The sequence below is a fragment of the Carassius auratus genome, unplaced genomic scaffold (genome assembly GCF_003368295.1).
Source record: "Carassius auratus strain Wakin unplaced genomic scaffold, ASM336829v1 scaf_tig00005217, whole genome shotgun sequence".
NCBI classification, from domain to species: Eukaryota; Metazoa; Chordata; class Actinopteri; order Cypriniformes; family Cyprinidae; genus Carassius; species Carassius auratus.
This window is the reverse complement of record NW_020523639.1, coordinates 9,473-34,109: the sequence shown is the minus strand read 5'-3', so window position 1 is coordinate 34,109 and position 24,637 is coordinate 9,473. Positions and strand designations below refer to the sequence as shown.

Genomic DNA, 24,637 nt, shown 5'->3' with positions numbered 1-24,637 from the left:
TAATGCTACAAACATGCTAGCGACATGCTAGCAACATGCTAATCATGCTACAAACATATTAGCAACATGCTAATCATGCTAGCAAAATGCTAGCAAAATGCTAATCATGCTACAAACATGCTAACGACATGCTAGTGACTTGCTAATCATGTTAATAAAATGCTAGCAACATGAAAATCATGCTAGAGACATGCTAGCCACATGCTAATCATGCTACTAAAATGTTAACAACATGCTAATCATGCTACAAACATGCTAGCAACATGCTAATCATGCTAGCAAAATGTTAGCGACATACTAGCAACATGCTAATCATGTTCGAAACATGCTAACAACATGCTAGCCACATGCTAATCATGCTAGAAACATGTTAGCAACATGCTAATCATGCTACAAACATGCTAGCAACATGCTAATCATGCTAGCAAAATGTTAGCGACATGCTAGCAACATGCTAATCATGCTAGCAACATGCTAATCATGCTAGAAACATGCTAGTCACATGCTAGAAACATGCTAGCAAAATGCTAATCATACTAAAATCATGCTCTCAACATGCTAGAAACATGTTAACAACTTTGCTAATCATGCTAACGACATGGTAGTCACTTGCTTATAATGCTAGTAATATGTTAATCACTTTCTTTTTTAAACTTCTTAACTTTTCAAACTTTTACATTTTTAAAACTTTTTAAGCTTTTCAAACTTTCTACATTTTTCTAACTTTCTGGCCAGGCTTTTTCAAGCCAACTTAAAGTTTGAAAACAAACTTTACTATCTAGTTTTTCATTGATAACATGTCTGCTTATTGATTACATTTGTCCCTTATATGCGCCGCTTTCAACAAGCGCAGGTTGAGTTGAGCCCATTCCAGGAGGTGCTGTACCAGAATGAAAAGATGTTTCAAGGAGAGGCCTCCTTGGTGATTTATGTAGGACACCACTGACATGTGGTGTCCTTTTAGGACACATTTCCAGGCAGTTTACGTGGAAGCTTTTCTCTGTCTTCGACCAGTGGCCAAAAGTCGGTTTGCCTTCGCACAGTGCTCCCCAACCTGTGCTGGAGGAATCTGTCATGACAACTGTCCTTCTGCAAACCAATTGCATGGTAACACCCTGTTCCATCCAGCGAGAGCTCTTACAGGGGACCAGGGCTGTTATACGATTTCTGTGCCTCCGTGAAGCGCTCGGTGAATCCTTCGACTGCCGGTCCGAAGAGATCCTTGGGAGACATTGGGAGACATTGGAGCATTAAGGAAGAGGATTTTAGGCTGGCCATCGATCTACCAATCGCCTGAGCTTTGTTGTTTGTGGTGCACAGAACCAAGTCAGTTTGCGCTCCTCAGCTCCCGGAGGATCGCGGGGTATAGGCCAGATTCATTTGAGGATGTGAGGATCTTGTCCTGAAAGACCAGGAGGACCACCATTAAATGAAGCGCCGAAGCCACTTGTCTAGCTGAAATGTAGGTGCATCCAGTGAGATCTGAAGTGGTCCACAGCTTGGATGGGTGAGTGGCATTTGTTCTCCAGCCAATAGCCATGGGCAGGCAGAGATGCACGGCCATAGACTCATCCAAGTGAGGCAGCTTATCGTACCTCTTCTCTTCAGTGTCGTCAATAGAAGTGAGGGCCGATGAAACATGGAGGTGGGCGGAGTAGGGAGCGTGCCACGATCTGGTGAGTTCGTCATGGATCTTCTGGAAGAATGGAGAGAAACGCTGACTAGGGGCCTGGCGGCACCCCAGCAGGTTCCATTCATCCAGATGACTGCAAGAGGGCTCCTCTGGGAGAGACCACCCCAACCTAGCTCTTTGAACCCGCTTTTGAGACGATACAGTTAAGTTCATCATCCATCCTGTCTTAAACGGCGATGGGCAAGGACAATGGCAAGGGGGTAGGGTCGGTCATCGAGCCCAACAGCTACGCCGCATCCAAGGCTGTTAATGACAAGCTTTTATCAAGCAGCTTTTGCTCACTTCCCCTAAATGAGACCAGGTCGTTCGCACACTGGCAGAGGGATGCTGATCAGACCCTCTCTGGGGGGAGGGCAAGGCACATGGGATCTGAGCCGATGTGAGCTCACTCACAGCCAGACACTCGAGTCCTCTCCCCCGAAAACAGGAGGGTGCGAGGAGTGGAGTCGCTCTCTGAAAAGAAAGTGATCTGTGAGCGAAGAGAGGTGGGACTGAAGTTCTCACAGTGAGAACATTCAGTTCCCGAAAGCACAGCTTCCATGTACGATCTCCCCAAGCAGGAAACTCAATCATTGTGGCCGTCATCGGAGTGCAGGGTATACGCAGTAATGACCCGCCATTTGCAACAATGCCAGTTTGATCTTTTAGTAAGCTCTTTTAGAATTGCCAGATGGCGGCAGGGGAAAAGGACCAGAACTGCTGCGTCCCTGAAGCAGCGAGAAAGCAGGTCAGCCATGCTGAGAGGTCCCAATTCCAGCTGCAAAGGTGTGTCAATGGCGAGCAGGCTTCGAATCAGCATTGAGCATAGTTGTCTCTAAAGGAGAAGAAATCTGAGAATCCTGTGGGGAACGCCCACTTATATAGCCAAATGCCTTCCCCATTCTGACCGGCTTTGGGGGGCTTTGTCACCATAGGCTCGTGCAGCTCCACTGCCAAGCCATTGGTTTGATTTTTATTTGCAGTTTCACTGCATGATTGAAAAAAGGCTTCAGTTCAGGTGAAAAAAAGCTTTTTCCCATAGCGTCTTAGCAGACGCAGTACAAGTGTAGTATCGAAGGGGACCAGGTTAATGCTAACTTACCATATAGCCTACAAAAATATGTATTCACTGCAGTGCTCTATAATAAACATGTTTATCAAATGATTCATGGGGTTATTAAAACGTTCCTACTGCTAAAAGGTATTTATTTTTCTCCTCTTTGGATTTTCAAGAGAGAAAATCCCTTAAAAAATACTGAAAGAAAAATATACACCTTGATTTTGTTTTGAGTTAATGAGATTTAGAAGGATCCTGAGTCGTACCTGTGCATTCAGGGTTGGAGCATTCTCTGCTCTCCGCCCAGTGTCCTCTGCACTCAGATCCACCATGAGCAGCCGCTGAGCACTGCCTCTTTCGCTGTTGTGTTCCGTTGGCACAGGTCACCGAGCAATCACTCCATGCACTCCACTCCTGCCACTGCCCATCCACTGACAATTTTGAGAAAAGTAAGTAAGCTTGGTTTGGAAAATTTAGGTTTAGCATCTTCTGATTAAGTTGAATTTACCTGCCATATTGTGCAAATATAAGGTGAAGTGTGTAATTACTGTGCCACTAGTGGTACCAAATTGAACTGCAACCGTTTGTCTGGTCCTACTTAGCATAACACCTACTCAAATAACAGAGCATGTTGCTTGCAACAGGTCATGGGTTTGATTCCCAGAGAATGCATTAAGTAATAAAATGCATACCTTTTTAGTGCAAAAGGGTGTGGGTAAAAGCTTTTCACATATGCATCAATGTAAATGTTTAAAAACATTAGTGGTGTTTTAGTATTTCATTTGCAGAGGTACAATTACTTTTCTATGCAATGGTGCGTGTGATTTTGGACATAAGTAAACTAGCACCCACTTAAAACACCTTAACAACCTCATTGCAACATGCTAACAATAAAAAATAACACCTAATCAATCACATAGCAATGCTCAGGAAACTACCCACAACAATCTTGCACCAGGTTGGTACCTTCAGCCCCTGCAAGAACCCTTCATATTTTTTTCTATAGATATGTAATAATCAAGTTTTATCTGTAATTCTGTTTGGAACAGAAATGACACATTTCACCTTTCAGGTTAACTTTCTCATATATGGAACATTTCCTTCTTTGTAATTTCTGCTAGCATTGAAAAATTCACAATGATTTGAATATGAGTGCTTCAATTAGAATACAATCAAGATTAGGACAGATATGATATATGAAACAGAGAGAGAGAGAAAGAGAAAGAGAAAAAAAGATATACATTTGGAATTACGACTACTGCCATTAGCCCCAAGGAAAGAGGTAATAATACTGCCTAAGTGAGGCTCACTAACTAGCCGGTGAATATATTGGGCTAGTGGTTCGTTCCACTTACAATCCAGAAGAAATCTGTTGAAAACAGTGGAGGCTTTTTATCACACCTGAGCTCTGAGGTCAACTTTAAAAGCCTCAGACCAAAATATGCACGCCAGAATCTGGCAACAGCACAAGCTCTGGGTGAGTTCGTGCTAAAAAACACAACACAGAGGTGTTAAGTGGGGCTAATTGCATCTTTTTTTGCCGAATGGGATAAGAATTTTAAAGCATGAGACCAACAATAACCAAGATTAGACAGTCTGTTACAGTACTTACCCATCTATAGTTTATAGAAACTCTAAGTGGCTATCATTCACAGGCAATTGTGCTTATGCAATTTTTAGTTTAGCTCTATAATAGGTTGAGTTTGAAACTGTGTTTCTCTCAGCCTTGTGGGTTTTATTGCACGCCACACATGGCTGCTTTCAACATGCCAAGAAGCCTTGTGAACACATCCATTCCCTCTCTGTCCCACGTAATAAACTATTCCGTAATTGATCCTGTAATGTTCCACCGCTGGCAGCTGCTGCTTACTCCCCAGAGCTACCTCCATGTGATATGAGCTTTGATTCTTTATAGATGGGTTCAAACATTGAGGGGCTTCCATGTCAGGCTTAATTTCACCAAATCATTCTCGGAGGACGGTGGCTCATAACCACATCCAAATTAGTGGAGTGGTCTTCAATTTACAACAAAATTGATTACAGTTAGAGAATGGCTAGAATAGCAAAAGGCTCAGGGGAACATGGAGGCATCAGATTCAGAAAAAAGAGAGAATGACTCAGTAGAGACGAGAGACGAGATGAGAAAAGAACAGAGGACAAAAGGAAAGACAAGAAGAGAAAAGCACAGGAATAGCAGATGGGATAAGACAAGAAGAATGGAAAATAATAGAAGAAAACAATACAGAATTGAACAGTAGGTTAGAGACAAGAGGAGAAAAGGAAACGAGAACAGATAAGGTGAAGCAAGATGAGACAGGATGAGGCGAGATGAGAATGAGGATGGGAGAAAGCATTGCATCTGAAGCACACAGACCTGGGCAGAGGGCAATGTTGCAGAGTTTGCTCTGGGTCTCGGGTCCCTCACACGCTCTTCCTCCGTGCTGGGGTGGAGCGCACGCCCTAGTGCGGGTGCGATGACCCCGCCCACAGGTGAAAGAGCAGAGGCTCCATGGAGACCACTCTTCCCACACACCGTGCACTGCCAAAAGAGGATAAGAGTTAAGACACATACACACTGCTCATGGCATGCACACACCCCCACACGCATCCTCATTCAAATGCAGCAGTGAAACACCTCCAGCATTGACTCAGTGAGCCTGTTTATCAACAGCTGTTACACAGCCGCAATGAATCCAAACAACTGTATCATTTCCCCTTTTCTTAACAATTTACCTTTACCAATCCCATACCACTCCACCCCCATCCCTAGCACCACGGCTGATGACATTCTTTTGTTTTAGTGTGATGAAAAACGTGCCGGGAGGGCTGCCGCAGCCGCGCTGAATTCGTCTCAGCTCTCTTAGCTTACTTATCAAAGTCCCAGGTGTGTGTTCTGCACGCACACTTACTGGGGCTAAATCCAGTCATCAGTGTCAAGACTGCTGGGCACCGTTTCCCCTCCAAACATCAAATCCCCCTCTCTAATGCTCTTACTGTATAATGAAAACTCCAATCCCACTCAAAGAGCATTAATTAAAAACCAACTCTCGTTAAAGCACTCATGGAAAGCCAGACTTTACAAAAACCAGCTCAATGACAGCCATTAACAGGAAGCTTTTTTATTTACTTTTGGACTCTCATCTATAAAGATAAAAGGCGATGTCACAAAACAAATGCCATTCTTTTGACTTGTAATTAAAGGTATACAGATGGACTAGTGGTTTGTAAACCAAAAATTGGTTTTAATGGAATAGCAAAATAAAGGATTTTTTTTTTTTTTTTTTTTTTTTTTTAGTCTACAAAGTCTGTACATCCAGTTTTACAGTACTTTTGTGCTAATGTATTTGAAGTTAGCTACAATACCAAAGAAATTAATACTTATATTCAGCAAAGATGCTTAATATTTTTGATTTCAAATTTGATCATCATAAGATGTCACTTGAGAACCAAATCAGAATCCTATAATGATTTCTGAAGGATCATGTGACACTAAAGACTGGAGTAATGGCTGCTGGAAATTCGGCTTAACCATAAGAAAAATGTATTACATGCTAATATATAAATAATAGAAAACAATGATTTTTAATTGTCATAATATTGTACAATAATTCTGATTTTACTGTATTTTCAATATATTATTGACTGGTATTATAAGATACAACATAGTCAGCCAACATAGTCAACTTTTTTGACGTCCCCTCATCAATGAAAACCAAGGAAAACACTATCCAAGACAACCAATTATCCTATTTATTTTACTCTATCAAAATTATTTCCTTTAAGGACATTTTTGCTAATTTTATGGACTGTGTTTGATAAATACTTGATATTCAATAAAAAAAATTAATAAAAAAAAAATGATTTGTTCTCAAAAGATGTCTAGAGGGGAATGTGGATTCACTGGGATGAGTTGCATTTTTATTTTGAATTTCTCTATATATGCAGCTGGCTACATTAACTAATCTATAAAACACATACCCTAGTGTGAAAGCCTTGTGTACTAGTACATAACCTATTCCCCTAATGCTTTTATTTTGCTGCAAATCACAGTAAAATGATGTAAATAAGGGTTGCCCTCAAAAGAAAAGCTATGTTGTGCTCAATTAGGCTGCTGTCCAAGCTAGACTAGAAGGGGAATAAATAGTTTTATTTGATCATTCAAGAGACATGGTGGTCTTATTTCCAAACCCTTAAACTCTGGTCTAGCCTTATGTCATTTATATGTGCCCAGGGGCGGGTCTACGTGGTGGCCAGGGGGGGCACCGGCCCCCCTGAAATTCGATTGGCCACCCCAGGTGCCCCCCCCCCCTATAAGATGTCTTGTGATTGGTTCATTCTATGGCCAATCATTTTATAGAATCTACTGAAGTTAGCGATTCAAAGAAGTGCAGCGTCGACAGAAGGTGCGTTCCGTTCGACCGTAAGTGTACTGCGAAGTGGACTTCACAGGGTATTCCGCCATCTTAAGTGAGATTCCAATCGGAAGGGAGCGAACATGTTCAGTTCGAAGGGCACTACGCACGGCACAGGGAATAAGGGAACATCGATACATCACTTCATAGAAAGTGGAGAGCGATTATCCCCCAACTGTCATTGCGCGAAGCACGTCATTACCAGTCAGAACGGCCGTCTTCGCTGACTTCATTCATATTCATTACGGATTGTAAAAAGGTATAATAATAAAAGTGACTAGAAGCAGACGAGGCTCTGCCATTTTTCTTTATTTTACTTTATTTACCTCAGTGTTTACTATACGGCTGTGCGTGGGAAGAAGGCGCACGAGACCGCTATGCAATTATATGACCATTTATTAAAAACACATTTAGGCTATACAGTTAACCAAATAAAAGTTTATTTTCAAATCTGCACTTTCTTTGATGACGTTTGCAGGGCGTTCCAAATGAGCAGTTATTGCCAGTGAAGTCCACTTCAACTGATATACCGTGCTCAGGGAGTAGGGAGCAGTGAACACTGCGTAGGGACCCTGTCGAATGGAACGCGCCTAGAGACACTAGTGATGTGAAGTTTGGATCATTATACTGACTCTGACTTTTGAGTCGCGTTCAGCAAAATGAACGAATCTTTTTTTGAGTAATTTCGTTCATTTTAGCAAAATGTAATTAAAATGTTACGTGTTACTTCCCCAACACATCTAGTAACGTTACTTAAGCAAACGTTGATCACACTACAAACAATACAAAACTAAAATGCTATAAAGATACAGAAAAGATTAATTAATTATTTACCTGGGTCTTCAGTCTGTGATTAACTCACCTCTTGTCTGACAAGTCTTCAGCTTCAAATCATTCCTTAATCACATGACAGATCCATGCGCTATTTCTGACATTTCTGACATTTGTCACTGTTTTTGTTACTGTTTCTTCTGGATCTGTGGTGTTATTATTTTATGAATAAATAAAACCTTGTTATAAATAAAATATTGATTAATTTGTCTTTTTGACTGTCTATCAGTAAATAAACACTAGGCTATATAATAATATAATAATCCAAGTATTTATAGCCTAGTTTATTTTTTAATCCAATTAATATAATAATCCAAGTATTTATAGCCTAGTTTATTTTTTAATCCAATTTTGAGTTTGCTGGTATAATAAATGTTTTTCCTAGGCAGACTTGACAAATTGGTCTAATATATACATAAACATAAAACAAAGAGCTGGTAGGTAACCTTTATGTATGTTTTAATATGTTTGTATGGTTTTCTCAGATCAACCCCGTCAGGCTCTGCTCTGCTCGTTGGTCATGGTTGATTTCAATCCAATGTTCAGTCAACGTTTAATAAAACGCAATAAAAGTAAAATACGCTGGCCAACATCAAACAATAAACAGTCATGGTGATTTGCATATTTTGTATCCGTTAATTTTGTGACAGTGACCACATAGCAAGATTGCACCAAATAACAATATGCACAGAATGTTCCATAATAATACTTGTTAATGCATGAGAGTCAGTCAGTCAGTTAGTCAGTTAAATTGTCAGGCCTAACTTAGTCATTTACACGTGAAATTACGTGGATGCATTCTGTGCATTTCATTCACAATTAAATTTTTTTTTTTTGAGATTGAGAATAACAGACACACATAAGTGTTTCTTTTGAAGGCAGGGAAGGCAGTGAAGAAGTAAAGATATAGGGAGTTTCTTTCAAAGAAAAAAATAATTATTTATTCTCAAATTTAATACATACAGGGATGACTAAAAACTACATTAATAAAAAATGTGCTTTATTACTGCATTTGTTTACAAGTAACTTTATTCAAGTTAATAAATAATAAAATCAATAGGATTTGCGTAATATACTGTAGAATTTAGCTTTTTTTTATTATTTTTGGTCACTGGTGGCCACCCCATTTGGAGGCAGTGCCCCAGCATGGCCCCCCCACTGAAAATGCTCTAGACACGCCCCTGTATGTGCCTCCAAGCCATTTCCAACACCAAACTGGATATATATATATAAACAGTTTATGTCTAAATATATATGTCTTTGACCATGATATATGTCTATATCGTGGTCAAAGATTGCTGTTTATCAACTAAATTATTAAAACTACCTATGGTTTCACTATGAATAATCATTTATTTATTTTATTTGCTGTGTAAACCACATTGATTTAGCCATATAAAAAGTCTTAAAGAGCTGAATTGCCACTTTTAGAGCTAATGGTGTAAACAAAACAAGTCTCTTTTCATGCCCTTTTACTTCAATGCTTGTGAGGTAACGTCTAAACAGCATTAATTTACCAATACCAATAGTCCTAAAAGAGCTGAACTGCATTTTCAAAGCTCATGATGGGGGGACAACAAGCCTCTTTTCACGCCCTTTACTCAAAATAAAAATCCAGTTAGCCCGTGACAGCAAGTTCAATGGTGCTAAAGTATCGTTGAGCTCAACTCCATTAAGATGGCACCTCAGAAAATGATTAATTAAAGGTCGATACCTCCAGTAATTAAAGATTTTAAAAAGAGAAGGTAATCCAGGTCGCTTTTCTGGCCACAAGGGGATATATTAGTCTTTTTCACCTTTCTTCTACATTTTACATCTGCATGCACCAATAAACACTCTCTCGCTTCGTATTACAGCAAGGTTTGTGTTGGAATTATATAAAAAAGCTCTGCTAAGTCACACATTGTGAAGAGGGACATGAAAAGAGTGGCAAAAGAAAGAGAAAATTGATGAAGCAACATAAACCAAACAAATGACAAGATGAATGACTAAATACACAAGTGGAAAAATCAGAGCAGACACAGATAAATAATAATTCTGAAAATTATAATAATACATTGCACATAAAAAATCTAACATGAAGCAATAACAGCAAACAAGTGGAAAACGACAGCAAATTTCTGCCCTGAATGATGAAAGATACAGATTCTGAAGGACAGTCCAGTGTCTGTGACTAACACTACCTGGGCAGGGGGCAGTGTTATTGCACACCCTGGATTCTCTTAAAGGGCCGCTGCAGTGTGATCCGTATGGTGAGACACATGTTCTTGTTCGCACCTGCGACCCTTGACCGCATGTAACTGAGCAAGAGCTCCACTGGGACCACTCCTCAGCACCAGGGTCACCTGTAGGAGAAGGGTGACACCAGTTAAAAGCAGTAACATGGTCATGTGACACCCCGAGGGGGTGGAGCCAGTAGGAGCAGGAAGGGCCTCACTAAGTTACATACTAAGAAGCCACAGTAAATCTTAAAGGCTCCAAGAGCAATTGGGATGAGCTCAAAAGGAGCATCAGCCCTTATTTGATATGATCCTGCCTGAATGACTTTCAATGTCCAAGAGCAGAGACACCCAGTCCTTCTCATAGAGATCTACTTTTCTGCAGAGTTCAACTCAAACACACATATTCATTTAAATCCTTGATTAGCTTGGTTTAGATGTGTTTGGTTTTCCAAGACTGGAAAAATGCCAACATCCTTTCTACTAAGTTTAATTTAATCAGAAATGGTCTGGTCTTAAAGGAACCGTTCACTCAAAAATGAGTCTTCATTTACCCACAGTCATGTCATTTACTTCTATTTGAAATAATTTTTCAGCCGCTTTTGTCCATTAAATGAAATTTAGTGCATTTCAGAATAACACTTGACATTACTGACTTGCACTGTATGGACAAAACATACATAAATAATGGGCATGTTTCAAAATATCTTCTTTTTTGTTCCACAGAAAAAGGTCATTCCGGTCTGTAATGACATGAGTGTAATAACTGATGAGTTGATGAGTGAACTGTACCTACTTATTTCTTACTATCCTCTGTGTACAGTTGCTTAAAGAAATAAACATTTTGCCTGACAGAGCATTACAAAAGTTTAGTTTATAAATATAATTTATAACTTATAATGACATTTAAAACTGAATAACTTGTGATTCCATTTCAGCTGAGAAAAAAACATTAAATATTCATTAGGTTATTTCTAAGCCCACTTGAATTTGATCTAAATCATTATATATGACATTATGGTGCGGTTTCACACCAGTTTACTTAGGAAGTACCTTCATACGGACATGTTGTCTGTTAAATCATTGACTGACTGGGAAGCAAAATCTGCCTTTGGTTTCAGACACAGTTAAACTCTGCAGGAAGGAAGATTTCTAGAGGCACAAATGTGCAAACTTGTCCTGGTGGATGGCCCATACATAATAACGGCATTAAACATAATACAATCTACAAATATATTGAAAGATTTAGATCAAAACCTGATTGGCATTTATACATTGATACATCTATGCATATTCAAAACAGGATCATATCCATTTGAATATGTGGCTACAAAATACATATCATAATTGAAGCTTTTATTATATTAGCATCCTAAAAGTACTAAGGTTTAAATTCATATTTATATTTTAAAATCATACATGCAACCAATTAGATGAAATAAACTGAAAGGAAAAAGGCAAACAAACTAATAGATGAAATATATAAAATATGGTAAACTATGCAGAATGCATGCAACATGGCTTCTAAAAGTTAGAGAATGATCTTTGATGGGAGTTAGTTTTCTACTAACTAAAGCTGCACAGAAGAACAGACCTCTGGCCCGCTGTCTAGACTGCGCTTCACTCTTTTAGATCTCAGATCTTCTGGATTTATGCTAAAGCTTCTTGACTCTTTGAAGCGAAATCAATTAGAATTGAAGATTGTAGAGAAAAAAGGGGATGGTTTGCATGTCCCCCAGCATATTCAGCAGATCACTGCAATTTTCGGCAGAGCTAGTCACATTTGAGAATCACTTGATGTAAGAACTTTTTTTTGTAAAATCCAAACAATCAAAGCTGTTAGAAATACCCGTTGATTATGGTTCTGAGCTGGAAAGATTATGATTTACCAACTGTAATGTCAATTCAATCATTGGCATTGTTTGCTGGCATTAGAATACAGGATTACTGAATAAAGTTCATATAATTGTTGGTTTGAAAGCATAGGCTGCTTTCTGGCAAACACATTTTTGAGATTAGCTTTGTGTTTTATATCTGTTCACTAAATTTTACACTCTGGATCGCCTGTAATTCCCAATGAGCAATTGCATGGCCAGACCAAGCACTAATAAAAGACATTTGATTTCCAGAGAATTTGACATGTACGAAAACTGTCTCCCTAAAAGCACTTTACCAATATCCACAATATAACAATCCAATTGCCATGTGATGCTGAATAAAGGGATAGTATGAGAAGGAATATATTTAACTTAAACATTTAATAATTGATATCATTAAGTTTTATTTATTTTTATTATTTTTAAGTCAAATCTTGTTAAAACAGTTCAGTTAAAGCCTTATGAGCATTAAATAATGTAGGCTTGTATGCTCAAAATGTATGCACATTTTTGTTTGCTTGTACACTGAAGACTGGTTTGTTTGTTCTAACATCTTGAGAAACTACTGGCAATGACCTTGGGTACATATGGACAATTTCCTCTGCCATTCTCAGAGATTAGATTAGATCGAAAGGTGGATCAACTCTGGATGAAGTGGTACAACAAATCAGACAATCTGAAATGAGAAACTAAATGCAGGATGAATGACATTCTGTACCGATTTTCATTTATAAATGGAAATAAATAAACACATAAATGACTGATTGGAATGGAAACAAGGTTGTTAAGGTTTAGTATGCACAATGATTTGCAACTTAAATGATATTAAGTGCTACACAAATGTCACAAATATACAAAAGGTGCAAAACTTAAAACAAAATAAGATGGCTGCTTAACGTCCCTCCCCATAATAGCTACAGATCATCTAGAGTACATGCAGGAAACAAATGAAATCAAAAAAGAAAAACAGGGAAATTAAAGCAAAGGAAAATAAAAGGAAAAAATCTTAGTTTCTACAGGCCTTGTTTTTTTTTTGGCACTTTAAAAGGTAATATATAAGGGTTATTTCACCTCTAAACAGCTGGATAACCACAAATGTTTAGTGTTAAATGTTTACCATTTAATTGTCACTTAATTAATCTCTGTTTTAACAAGCCTGGCCTATATTTATTGCTTTTAGTGGTTTAAAAAAAGCCTTCAAATCCATCAAAACAAATAGAAACCAGAAGTCCAATTGAGCATGGTATCAATTTGGAGAAATGGCCAATTTTGTCATTTTTTCCTCTGTATTTACTAAGTGGAAGAGGGACAAAAAAAATAAATATGGTAAATAAACATTGCCACTTAAAGGTGCAGTACAGAAGATAGCATGCAAGTGACTTAAGATGAAAATTAAGTTTAGTTTACATTGGAAAAGAAAGAAGCATAACTATTGTATTACCAGTTTGTGCCATAAATTTAGCAGATTCATCTCGCTCCTGTAGGCCCTTTGTGTCATGTACTGATCTTGGCCGCTGACTTTTTACTGTATGTTCTCCGATCATTCCATATTCTAGGGACAGAATAGAGGTTCATGAAAACTAGACTTTGATACAAAATCTTCAGAAAGAGAGAGAGAAAAGGGAAAAAGAGCTTAGCACAGGTGGCTCGCAGTACATGGTTTTAAGACAAAATAAAAGGATATCACACATGGACAACTTTACTTTACTTGTCACTCTTGTACTTTAGCTTTAGCCTTTCTAGGAAAGCAAACAACAGTGCACAGAACGGTTTATCAGTGGTGAGCTGGGAGTATTAATTGAGCTTAGAAGCACAGCTATGACACATAGAAACACATGCAAAATCAACTTACATTAGCTTTTTAACAAGACGTTGAATTAACCTCCACCCCTCCCCTCCCAAAAAAAAAAGAAAGAAAGGATAAAAAAAGAGAAAAGAAAATGTGAAAGCCGTTGGAAAGCCACAGAGGAAGGAAGGGGGGTGTGGCGAGGGAAGGGGTGTCATGGACATGCTAGATTGATCCACAGTGCCTGCAACAGATCCAGGCTTTTGGAATAATTAGTTAGTTAAGACCCAGAATTAGTAAAGGAATTATGTGCTGTTATATCTATCAGAATATCAAAAGATGAGTTATCTCGCAATTGTATGCTAAGCTGTGTATCACTCATTTTGGATTAATTACACTCTTTTCAGCACAACAATATGGCTAATTTCTCTTTGTTCTTATCAGAATCAATTAATTCATTTGAACTGTTTTGTCAGAAAACAAACAAATGTCCCCATCCGAAAAGCCTCACTGGGAGCGTAACCGTTACCCTTTTAGAATCTCCCTTCTATTTTTACTTGTCTCGATCCATGTATAAAACATTTCTTTTTATCTTTAGGGGGTTGCAGTCTTGTTTTCACTGCATGCTTTATAGATGGAGTTGAAACAGATCAAAAGCAGTAAGACACAGCCATGCTTCCATTGCTAATTGGGAATTACTTCACTGATGTGAGAGGTAAAAGAAGGCACGATGTCCTTTACCTCAAGTTTAACACCCTAAAAACAGAAACCTTGATGTTACAACAGCGAGAAGTAAAGGTTTGAGGTGAAAGGCTGTGTTTAAAAGCTACACTGAGTATAATGCAGAAGACTTCAGGCCTCCAAGAGCCATTCGGTCATTCACATGTTTATGGCTCTGTCCTTGACCCAGGTGGGCCCAGAGCATTTCCCCACTCCCTTTCTGCTTTCTCCAGTACAACTTAAAATAAATAAATAAATAAATAAAAAATGAAAACAAATTCAAAGCACTGCCTCGCCCATGCCCACAGAACAGAACATACTGTATAAATTATAGCAATGTCACTCTGCAACATAAGTCACAAAAACATTAGTGTGGGTGCAAGGGGCTGTCCTCAAGCAACACATTTTTATTTCCCTGACACAATGCCACACTGGAACTGCATTTGAAGATGTTACAAGTGGGAATGTGTGTATGGGTTATAAATAAGGTATGTTCTACATTTTGCTGCTTTAGAGAAATATGCAGAGATCCAAAAGAGTTACAAACCAATGTTGGTGGATTTTGAGCTCATTGGCCAGAAGTGACCGTTTAAGTTAATAAACCTTAAAAATAAGGTTTAATTGACATTAATTGATGGACTGGATGTTTTAATCAGCTGTAAGTACTTATTCTGACAACACCATTCACTGCAGAAGATCCGTTTTGATGAAGAAACAAACTCATCTTTGATATGTTTTAGAAAGTTTTCAGCAAATGTCTTTTTTGGGGTGGGCTCTTCCTTTACTATCTCACCTAAGTAGTATCTCACCTAAGATAATGAACATGCTATCATAATTTAATCATGTTGTTCCAAACCCACAACTTTCTCTTCTTCCGTGGAACAGAAAAAGTTACAATTTGAAGAATGCCGGCATTGTAGCATGTGCTGTCTAGCTCTAAAATGGAATAAATGCATCATAAAAGTAGTCCATACATCTCCTGTGCTATATATTCCAGGTCTTCTGAAGTTTTTCGATAGCTTTGTGTGAAGAACTGACTTATATTTGAGTAATTTCTAACTGAAAATCATAACCTATGCTAGCTCTCAAATGAAAGATGACACCTTCAGACACAGGGACAAGAAATTTAGATGTCACTGGGAGCAGCAAGGGGAGCTCATGAGTAAAAGAGAAGATAATTTCTTAAACGGAACTTTAATATGAGAACAACGCGACAGTTTCACAGTTAATATTTTGTCTAGTAGAAATTAGTCAATAGACAAAAACATTAGCATACAAATGAATCGATTAAAAATACACCATACCATAAGTGCAATACAATGTTACTAAATGTTTCGACCAGATCCATAGTTAGACACTGACGAATTAAGAGATTTGAGGAATACTTTTTGATTTCTTCAGGTGGCTGCAGACAAAAAATTTCTACATATTTCACAGCAGACATAACTATAATTTAAAAAATATAAAAGACAATTGAAAATAGCTCTTTAGGGAATAGCTCATGTAAAAAAAATCTGTCATTATTCTCTCACCCTCATCTCATTTGAAACCAGCATGTCTTTCGTTCTTCTGTGGAACATAAAATGAAAATCAATGGTTTCCAATACTATTATGGACCATTCAAAATATCGTATTTTGCATTTCACAAAAGAATGTAACACAGGTTTGGAACAACATGAGTGTGATTAAATCATGATTTTTCGAGAGAACTGTCCCTTTAACACCAGGCTTGTACCTCGGATAACTGAAGCTGTAATCTTCATTTTCTCAGCTGAAAATACCAGTGGTCATCAGTATATATTGTGGGATTGCTGGTGCTCTCATTATGTCAGCTAATTAGTTCATTAACTTCCACTGTTCTCCAGCTAGAGTAGTATCGACACAGCACAAACCAGAAAAAAAAAAAAAAAAAAAAGCCAGGCTAGTTTATTCTGGTCTTTCCAGCAAGGGATGACAAAATATATTTTGGGACACAAGCAATATACTTCGGTATCAGAGAAAACACATCCAAGACCTTCCCATTAGAGACAGTGAGCTATATCAGGCTACATTGATTGAGTCGCCAATTGTTCAATGGAAGAATAACAAACTCTCTATAGACCTAATGAATCCTTTAGCATAACTTCTACAATAGCATGTTTCCATGGCAACAGTAAGTCAGAGAAAGAGAGGGGGAGAAAATAAAGTTATACAAGTAAAAATAAGTAAACATAATTTAAAAAGGGATTCAATGGTGTAGATTCATGGTATTTTGCTTTCCATCAGCAAACAGTTATAAGTCAGTGAAATGTCAAGTAAAAGATGCTAATAGTCATTCATATATAACAAATATTACTTATGTGGATGATTAGCAGTATTTTAACTGAGCTTGTTAGTTAATGTTAACACTTTTCTGCAAAATTTTAAATCACATGCACAAATAAATAAAGGCCTACATTAATCATTAGGAGTGAGAACTATGTTGCTTCAGTTTTCACAGATTACAAGATTTACAATAGACTTTTCTAGACCAGCTTAAGGGTCATGTGCCTTCATGCATTGTCTATGAATACTAACAAACATATAAAGATCAGAAAGGTTCAAAATACGCAGGGGTTCAACAGGGCCGTGGACGTCCATGGCTGAGTCCGGCACATGGCTCAGGATGGTAGTTCATTAGTGAACATTGGACACAGTTGGAACAGCAGCTACGCTAAGCTCCAGTCTGGATCCAAAACACCTGAGAAGAGGTTATGCCAACCCCTCAGAGGACCTCAGATGATGCTAACCCTGAAACAACATACAGAACCAACAAATATTGCTATGAGTGCATCATATAATGATTGCTGTTAATAAATGTTCTTCGTCTGGTTGACTACGTCTTGTATTCATTTTTTCTGAAAATTCCTGTCATATGCACATAAACTGTCAGTCACCACTGATAAGCTACTTCTAATATTGTAGAAACTTAATTGTCTGTTAAGTTGCTTTGGAATGATTTGCATCGTAAAAAGCGCTATACAAATAAACTTGAATTGAATTGAATTGAGTTTTTGGAACTGTTGACAAAATATATCTGCACGTGTTTTTAAGTCTTGCCAGTTTAAGCATTCATGGTTTTTAAACCATTCAAGTGCAATAAGCAGCAAAAGAGTACGCATTTCAGAACTCACGCACTTTCTGAGAGACGGTTTACTGTAAGCATGCACCCAAAATGCGCACACATAAAGCTGCTTCTCAGACAGCGCGCAAGTACAGAATTGAGTTCTTTTTCACAAGCTTATTGTGTAAATGTTCTGACACATATAAATGTGTCTCGGAGAGTATTCACATAAAAACAGTCAGTTATAGCTTCAAAGAACGTAAACAACTGAAAAATGTAAATACATGTGTAACAGTGCATTAGAGCCGTGCATATACACATTAATCATACTGTCCTCAACAGTATATTAGATCCTGTTTCATTTTTAATGTTAATTAAACAACAAAAGACAGACAATCACTCACTCCTCTTTACTGACATTTGCAACTTTAATTGGAAGGTTTCATATGTATTTGTTTACAGCGAAGACATTTGATTACTTTATTCAAATTCTGTAGTATTTATGTGTCTGAATATTTCCACTTGACCTATCTGAAAACTTAACTTAAGGCACTGATTTTACTGTCATCAGATGTAGCTTTGTACACTGCCAGCATCTAGAATGATTTTGAGCATTTTAGTGTTCATAGCAGAGGGCTCCCTTAACTTGATATGTTTTATAGTTTGTCATTTGATATAACATTTTGTAGGCTTTGCATACACATGTGTATCCCTTGAAAGCCTGAAATCACAGACCACCCCCCACCACCACCACCACCACACACACACACACACACACACACACGCAAAACAAGTTCCAATTTAACCCCTGATAATATGTGTCCATTTGGAAATCAAGTTGGAACTGATCTGCAACCTTTTTTTACAGTAAGCACAGCTGAGGTCAGGGGTTGAAATCACGGATCTCAAACCACAAACATCACCTTAACAAAGAGCTCATCAAACACATCCCCAACATCACTGAACAAGAGGTGCTGCTGAAAGCTGTAATCAAGGCAGCTGTGAGGTTTAAAGTGTGAAGAATGATGTGAAGAATACGGAGCTCTTTAGTCAGTGTGACCACACATGAGACCTTTGCTCTGAGAGAGTCCATCTCTCAGAGCGCTAGAAAGAAACAAAACTGTTCACTACAAATAAGGGTGTTTCAAATATTACATTTTAAAAAACATACTTTTCACATTCTCACTAGTGTATGTGTTGCATCTCATAACAGTGTACAAAGGTGTTATCACTAGCTGCTCATGACTAAATGTAGGTGGTGCAGATACTGTATCGTAGTGCTAGTTTATAATAAACTCAAGAAAGCTTATAGTCTTTATAGTCTATCACGTTATTTTTTCACCTCTCACCCTATTCTGGCATGTTTGGCTCGAATAGCTCCTATATCAAATGAAAACCCGCCTTCTGAAATACAAATTGTGCTGTGATTGGTTAGCTGGGCCAGTGCATGTTGTGATTTGCAGAACTCTGCGCTAGGTCGGGAAATATCTTGCCCCATACCATAGTCGCCTGCCAGCTTCAGTGTAAATATTGCTTCAATAGCAAAACAATTTAAGTTCAACCAGATCTCATCCAATTCGTCTGTATTTGTTATGTCACAAAACCCGAAAAATATGCATGTTAGTCCAAACGAGTCGTCTGTTGTAGTTTTTAAAAAATGATTTCTGTTAAATAAAATATCTCCTTGTTAGGTGGATTTTGAACTTTGTAACTTTGCAGATATTTTTTATGCTCAAACAGCAACATTACAGGCTAACTAAAGTTGAAAAAGTGAAAAAGCATTAAAGAACCCCTTTAAGTGAGGAAACAAATATTATGTCTTATCGCAAAACGAACATAAATCAAACACAACAGAACTATAGGCCTATAATGTTTTTTTGTGAGCAAATTTAAACTTTAGAAATAACACTTTAATAAATTTAAAACACTACACCACATAGGACAAACAGACATGCCAGGTACTTACTGACCTGATGCAGACACATACTGTATAGCTGAAGCTGACTGACATTGTCTTAGTCTGGAGAGAGATAACATAAGGTAAAGTAACGTGAAAATAAGTGGGGGAGACACAAAACTGCTCAAATGGCTCTCAATTAGAGTGTGCTGCAGTTCTACTTTTGACCACAGATTTACATTGTAAAATCAGTGGGGCGCTGTTGAGTTCGGGAGGACACCGGCATGACCACCATCTAGTATCATCTTATGTACCTGCTGAAGCTTTAAATAAATTTTTATATATCCTGTGGACTTTATCACGTTATGAAATACGAAAACTATTTGTTGCAGAATTCTGAACACATTTACAGTTTATTGTTTATTCAGTTTATATATAGTGATCTTTGTTTTAGGATCTGTCCCACCTGCCCTTACAGACGAGCTGCGCCTGGGTGTCATACAGTAGAAGTATTTTGACATCCTTGACCTCCCACAAAGTTTTTTTTATTATTATTATTATTAAATGGCCAAATCCTTTTTTTTTTTCTTGTTTGTTGTTGTTTTTTACACTTTTTGAATGATTTGTCAAAATCACAGCTTCACTACAAATAAAAAAAAAATCTGTTCACAAGTGATATTTACTTCCTTTGTTGTCTTCACACCTCACATTTCACATATTTCATCTCAAGATGTTCTTTACTGACACTGCTGTCTCCTTGGTAACAAAGTATAACTTTTGAAAAGACTAACTTAAAAAAAAAATGGTACATCATTGTTGAAATGTGAAAGGACGGGCATATTTGGATAAATACTGCATGCCTTTTCACAACAAAAACAGTGTTTGTTTGCTTGTTTTAGTTTTGCTTCTGTTGATTATTCTTTATAATTATAAATCATCATTTTAAGTCTTTAATAATTATTATTTTTTTTAGGCATAAATGCAACTTTATATTTACTTTTTTTTTTTTTACAAAATATTACAAATGTGTGCACTGGTTTATGTGGTTTATGAGGACACAAACTTGTATAATGACATGGGTATGACATAGGTATTACAATGTGAAGGTCATTTATGAGGGCATTTTTATTATTATTATTATTTGAAAATCTAAAAATGCAGGAAATGTTTCTGTAAGAGGTAGGCAAAATACAGTTAGTACAGTATATAAACCATTACGCCTATGGAAAGTCTTCGTAAAGCAAAACTTGAATATGACCTTCATATAAATCTACTAGTTTTAATAAAATCAACATCTTGAGATATAAAAATATCCAGTAGTTGAAGAAACATACAGTCGTTACACCCGTAGCAGAGTAATTATTTAAATGGCTCTTTATTTATTTTTATGCTTGTTTGGTGTGACCCGTGTGCTGCTTTTGCCTTGATATACAGAAGTGCAAAGCTCTTGAGGTCTTGAACTAAGACGAGAAAACATCATGTGAGATGATGCAGGGCCACATTTGAAAAAAAGAAACAGTTCTTGCTTGATTAATGGTTTAAGAAAACTCAGCTGCAGCTACCACTGTCCCTTTGTTCCATCTGAGGTTCAGTACGGGGTGCTGTCAGAACAAACCCAGTGGCCCACAGCAGCTGTGGTGATCAAACATGAACCAGAAGCACGAAGCTCAGTCCAAATGTTCAGCTTCTGATGCTGGAACAGCAAGAATTTTGTGCAGTCTTCCAAAGTAACTACTCATGATAGATGGCATCCATGCTATCTTTATTAAGTCCAAAGCAGACAGCTATCTATGTGCTGGCCCACTATCCATGCTAGATGGGAATGGATGGCTCTGCTCTTTACTCTGACAATGACTTGAAAAATAGGGGACATGCCATCTAAAGGGATTCACCCCGAGTGATTCAGACTGCAGCTCGCTTTTTTTGCCGTTGGCTAAAGAGCAGCTAAATTATATTTAGGTTTGTTCTGACAAAAAAAAAAAAAAAAAAAAAAAAAACAGATGCTGTTCTATCCAAACACCCAGAATGAGATGAAGTAGATGAGGGGTGAGAGAAAAGCGAGCAGGACCCCCGATGGAAAAACAAAGAGAAAAGAACATGAAAAAGAGACATGCATAAAGGCCTCAAGATCCATTCCCAGTGTCATACATGAAGGAGAAACATGCATATTCAAAGCACAGGAAGCCTTTTAAATTATGATGATGTTGAAGTCCTGCATAAAATGAGGGAAGTGATAAATGTTCACACAAGATAATGATCCAGAGAGAGGGAGACTGTCGGTTGGATGTTTCAAAAGGTTGCTTCTGCACGCTGTAATCTTGCAAAACACACTGAAAGCTCTTGCTATTGAGAATACGCTCTGTGAATGGTTTTCCAAGGGCGAGAGGTGCTTAACGGCAGACCAGAGGCATGAATAGGGCCTTGTGAAACTCAATGAAGTCCATTATTCTATGAAATATTTACTTACAATATGGTAACAGCTACAAACAGTGACAGCGCAGACGTAGCTACATGACTTGTTCATGTACTAAGACAAATCTATGCATACTACACTTGACAACACAATCTGGCCCACCAATCATCTTCATCCGGCCTGAGGAAAGACTTCTGGTGAGAGATAGCAACACACCAGAGGAGAACACAGGTACACCGTAAAATAAATAAGTAAGTAAATAAATAAACCTTAAAATAGAAACGGTCAGAAAACCTAACATTTGTGTCCAGAGGTGGTGACAAAATCTCTCTAGAAGTTGTCCTTCTAAAGTTCCAAAAGGACAATATTTAATAATGAAAGTGAGCATACTAACATAAGCTTCAATGCTATCAATATTACTACACATCATATGCAGCTGAAACACACTTATGTAATGGTCGAGGTGGAGGTGTGAGACATGGCCAATGCCATAAGTTTCCGTTCAAAATTCAGCAGCTTCTACTTTACATCAATAGACTGTTAATAAGATTAGCATTAGCTCTGACAAATCTTGAAACTGACATTTCAAATTCCTCTACAGTAAGTATCCAGAAAGAAGGAGGTTGAGGCACTGTGAGAGCTTATACATACAATTAATTTAGTTACATGTATTCAGTTCGTCAGATTACATCGGGGTTTGTTGGAAAACCGAACCAGACTGCTTAAACAAGTCTTGACAAATGCATGTTCAGCCGGTGAAAACACACACTGATCCAACAAATGTTGGTGTTTGAGGGGTACTGCGAGATAGCTGCAGAAGTTGTAGCTTCTTTCTAGGGTAATTGAAAAAAAAATCCCTTTGGTTTGCTGTTTTATGCTAGAAGGGATTTCCCTAAGTTTCAGCAATTCAGAAAGTGCTGATAGGTGCTTTAAAATGAATTTGAAATGAATTCTCGGCTTCCTTGTGCATGATCAAACCTTCTTCCCATCAGAAAATACAACTGATAGCCCAGTGTCTGGGTTGTGGGTCTTGCTTATAGGTTTATCTATTTTTAATTGCCTACCGCAAAAATAAAATGATCTCTAAATGATCCATTTTGTCTACTGCAGTGTACGCGAGAGAATGTGATGCAGTACTCACCGACTTTCCGTAAACCGACCTGTCAACCCAGAGAAAAGGAAAAGACGTTCGTGCTCCAGCATCTAACTCGGATTAAAAGCAGCCAGATGGGAAGACAGAGATTTATCAACACCTTAAAGAACCTTTCAAAGCTGTGCCTCGTACATCACTTTCAGTTCTTTCAAGACAAGCAGTTCACCCTCCCATCCAGTCACAAATCTCGCACCATGCAACCACCTCACAGAAACAAACCTCATTTTCAAGGCGCACTTATACCTGGTTAACCCAGAATGCACCAGGAATTACTTAATGGTCAATGAATCAAGACAAGAATGGCTCTTTCAGAAACAGGTCTGCAGCTTTTATCTTCACTTGCCGTTGTACATTATACTGTACTTTCAAAGTTTCTGAAAGATTTCAGGCCTCTTTTGTGGCGAGCAATTGTGCTCGGCCTTGATTTAAGTGGAAAAGCTTTTTTCAAAATAATTCAGCGATTCTTTTCGAAAGGGTTACAGCATAAGGTGGGAGGACATTTTTTTCCGACTCGAACTGTCCGCCCACTGCTCTCGCTGCTGGCAATCACATTCAATTCAGCCTAAACGCTTGTTGTATAGAGCTGATGCTCCACGCTGGGGACACGGGGATTTAAGCCAAATAAGCGAGCTCAGATACAATTGTTACAAAACTGCTGTGGTGGGGAGATGAGATTCATGGTTGCTCTAAATATTTCTCAAGGCGTCACTATACAGAATATTTCAGTACAGGCCAATTACTTAAAATACAAAAAAATATAAATCAATAAATTAACGTAAAACGAGCAGTATTAATCGCAGTCTAAAGGAGCGTCATGAAATGATCCATTAAGTTCAGCTCATCAAGTCAATATTTCATTCAGCCAATGATAATAACAGTAATAAAGCATATGGGCGCAGATCGCAGACCTTCTGTCGAGGAGGGAGGTGAGAGAAATCATGAGGTTCAAATGACAAATGGCCTGCCAGTCAACAAACCCTGCGTACTCATATTGTTTCAATATAACACTGACACACAGATTCCTCCAAGCACACAGACCTTTGAAATAGTCTTTTACAGGAAATATACACACTTCCACAGATACACAAACCTAGTGAGCTGTCTACTGCCTACATAAGCAGCTACCTTAAGACAACATCCTAAATGAAATATAATGCTCTGTACAGTTAGGTCAGAAAATATAACATATCAACATACTTGAGCCACAAAAACACATTTTTATGAAGTAAGTTCTGCCCACTATTTTCCACACAATAAAAGTGTTTTCCTCCACCGAAGCTCTTAAATTGACTACATATCAGAACTGTTTGGACTAACTGCATGTACTGTAAGCAGAAGATTTTCAGTTAATGATAACTTTTACAGCCTATTTCTTTCATAAAGCTTGCATACGCCTTCAGTTTATTGTATGCAAGGTTTTTTTTTTTCTTTCTTTTTTTGAGATTTATTTATCGTCTGAAAGCTGAATAAATACGCTTTCCATTGATGTATGGCTTATTATGACAATATTTGGCAGAG

At 38.0% G+C, this 24,637-nt stretch overlaps 1 protein-coding gene across 1 annotated transcript; it reads right to left on the bottom strand.

Moving 5' to 3' along the window:
* Positions 1–765: 765 nt before the first annotated feature.
* On the bottom strand, positions 766–14,400 carry LOC113070789 (adhesion G protein-coupled receptor B3-like). The gene is made up of 4 exons (XM_026244232.1): positions 13,510–14,400; positions 10,156–10,317; positions 5,104–5,268; positions 766–3,160 (listed from the first exon to the last, which is right to left on the bottom strand). Exons 1-4 carry the CDS (start codon positions 13,610–13,612, stop codon positions 2,964–2,966), a joined length of 627 nt encoding a protein of 208 aa, XP_026100017.1. The 5' UTR covers positions 13,613–14,400; the 3' UTR covers positions 766–2,963.
* Positions 14,401–24,637: the final 10,237 nt, after the last annotated feature.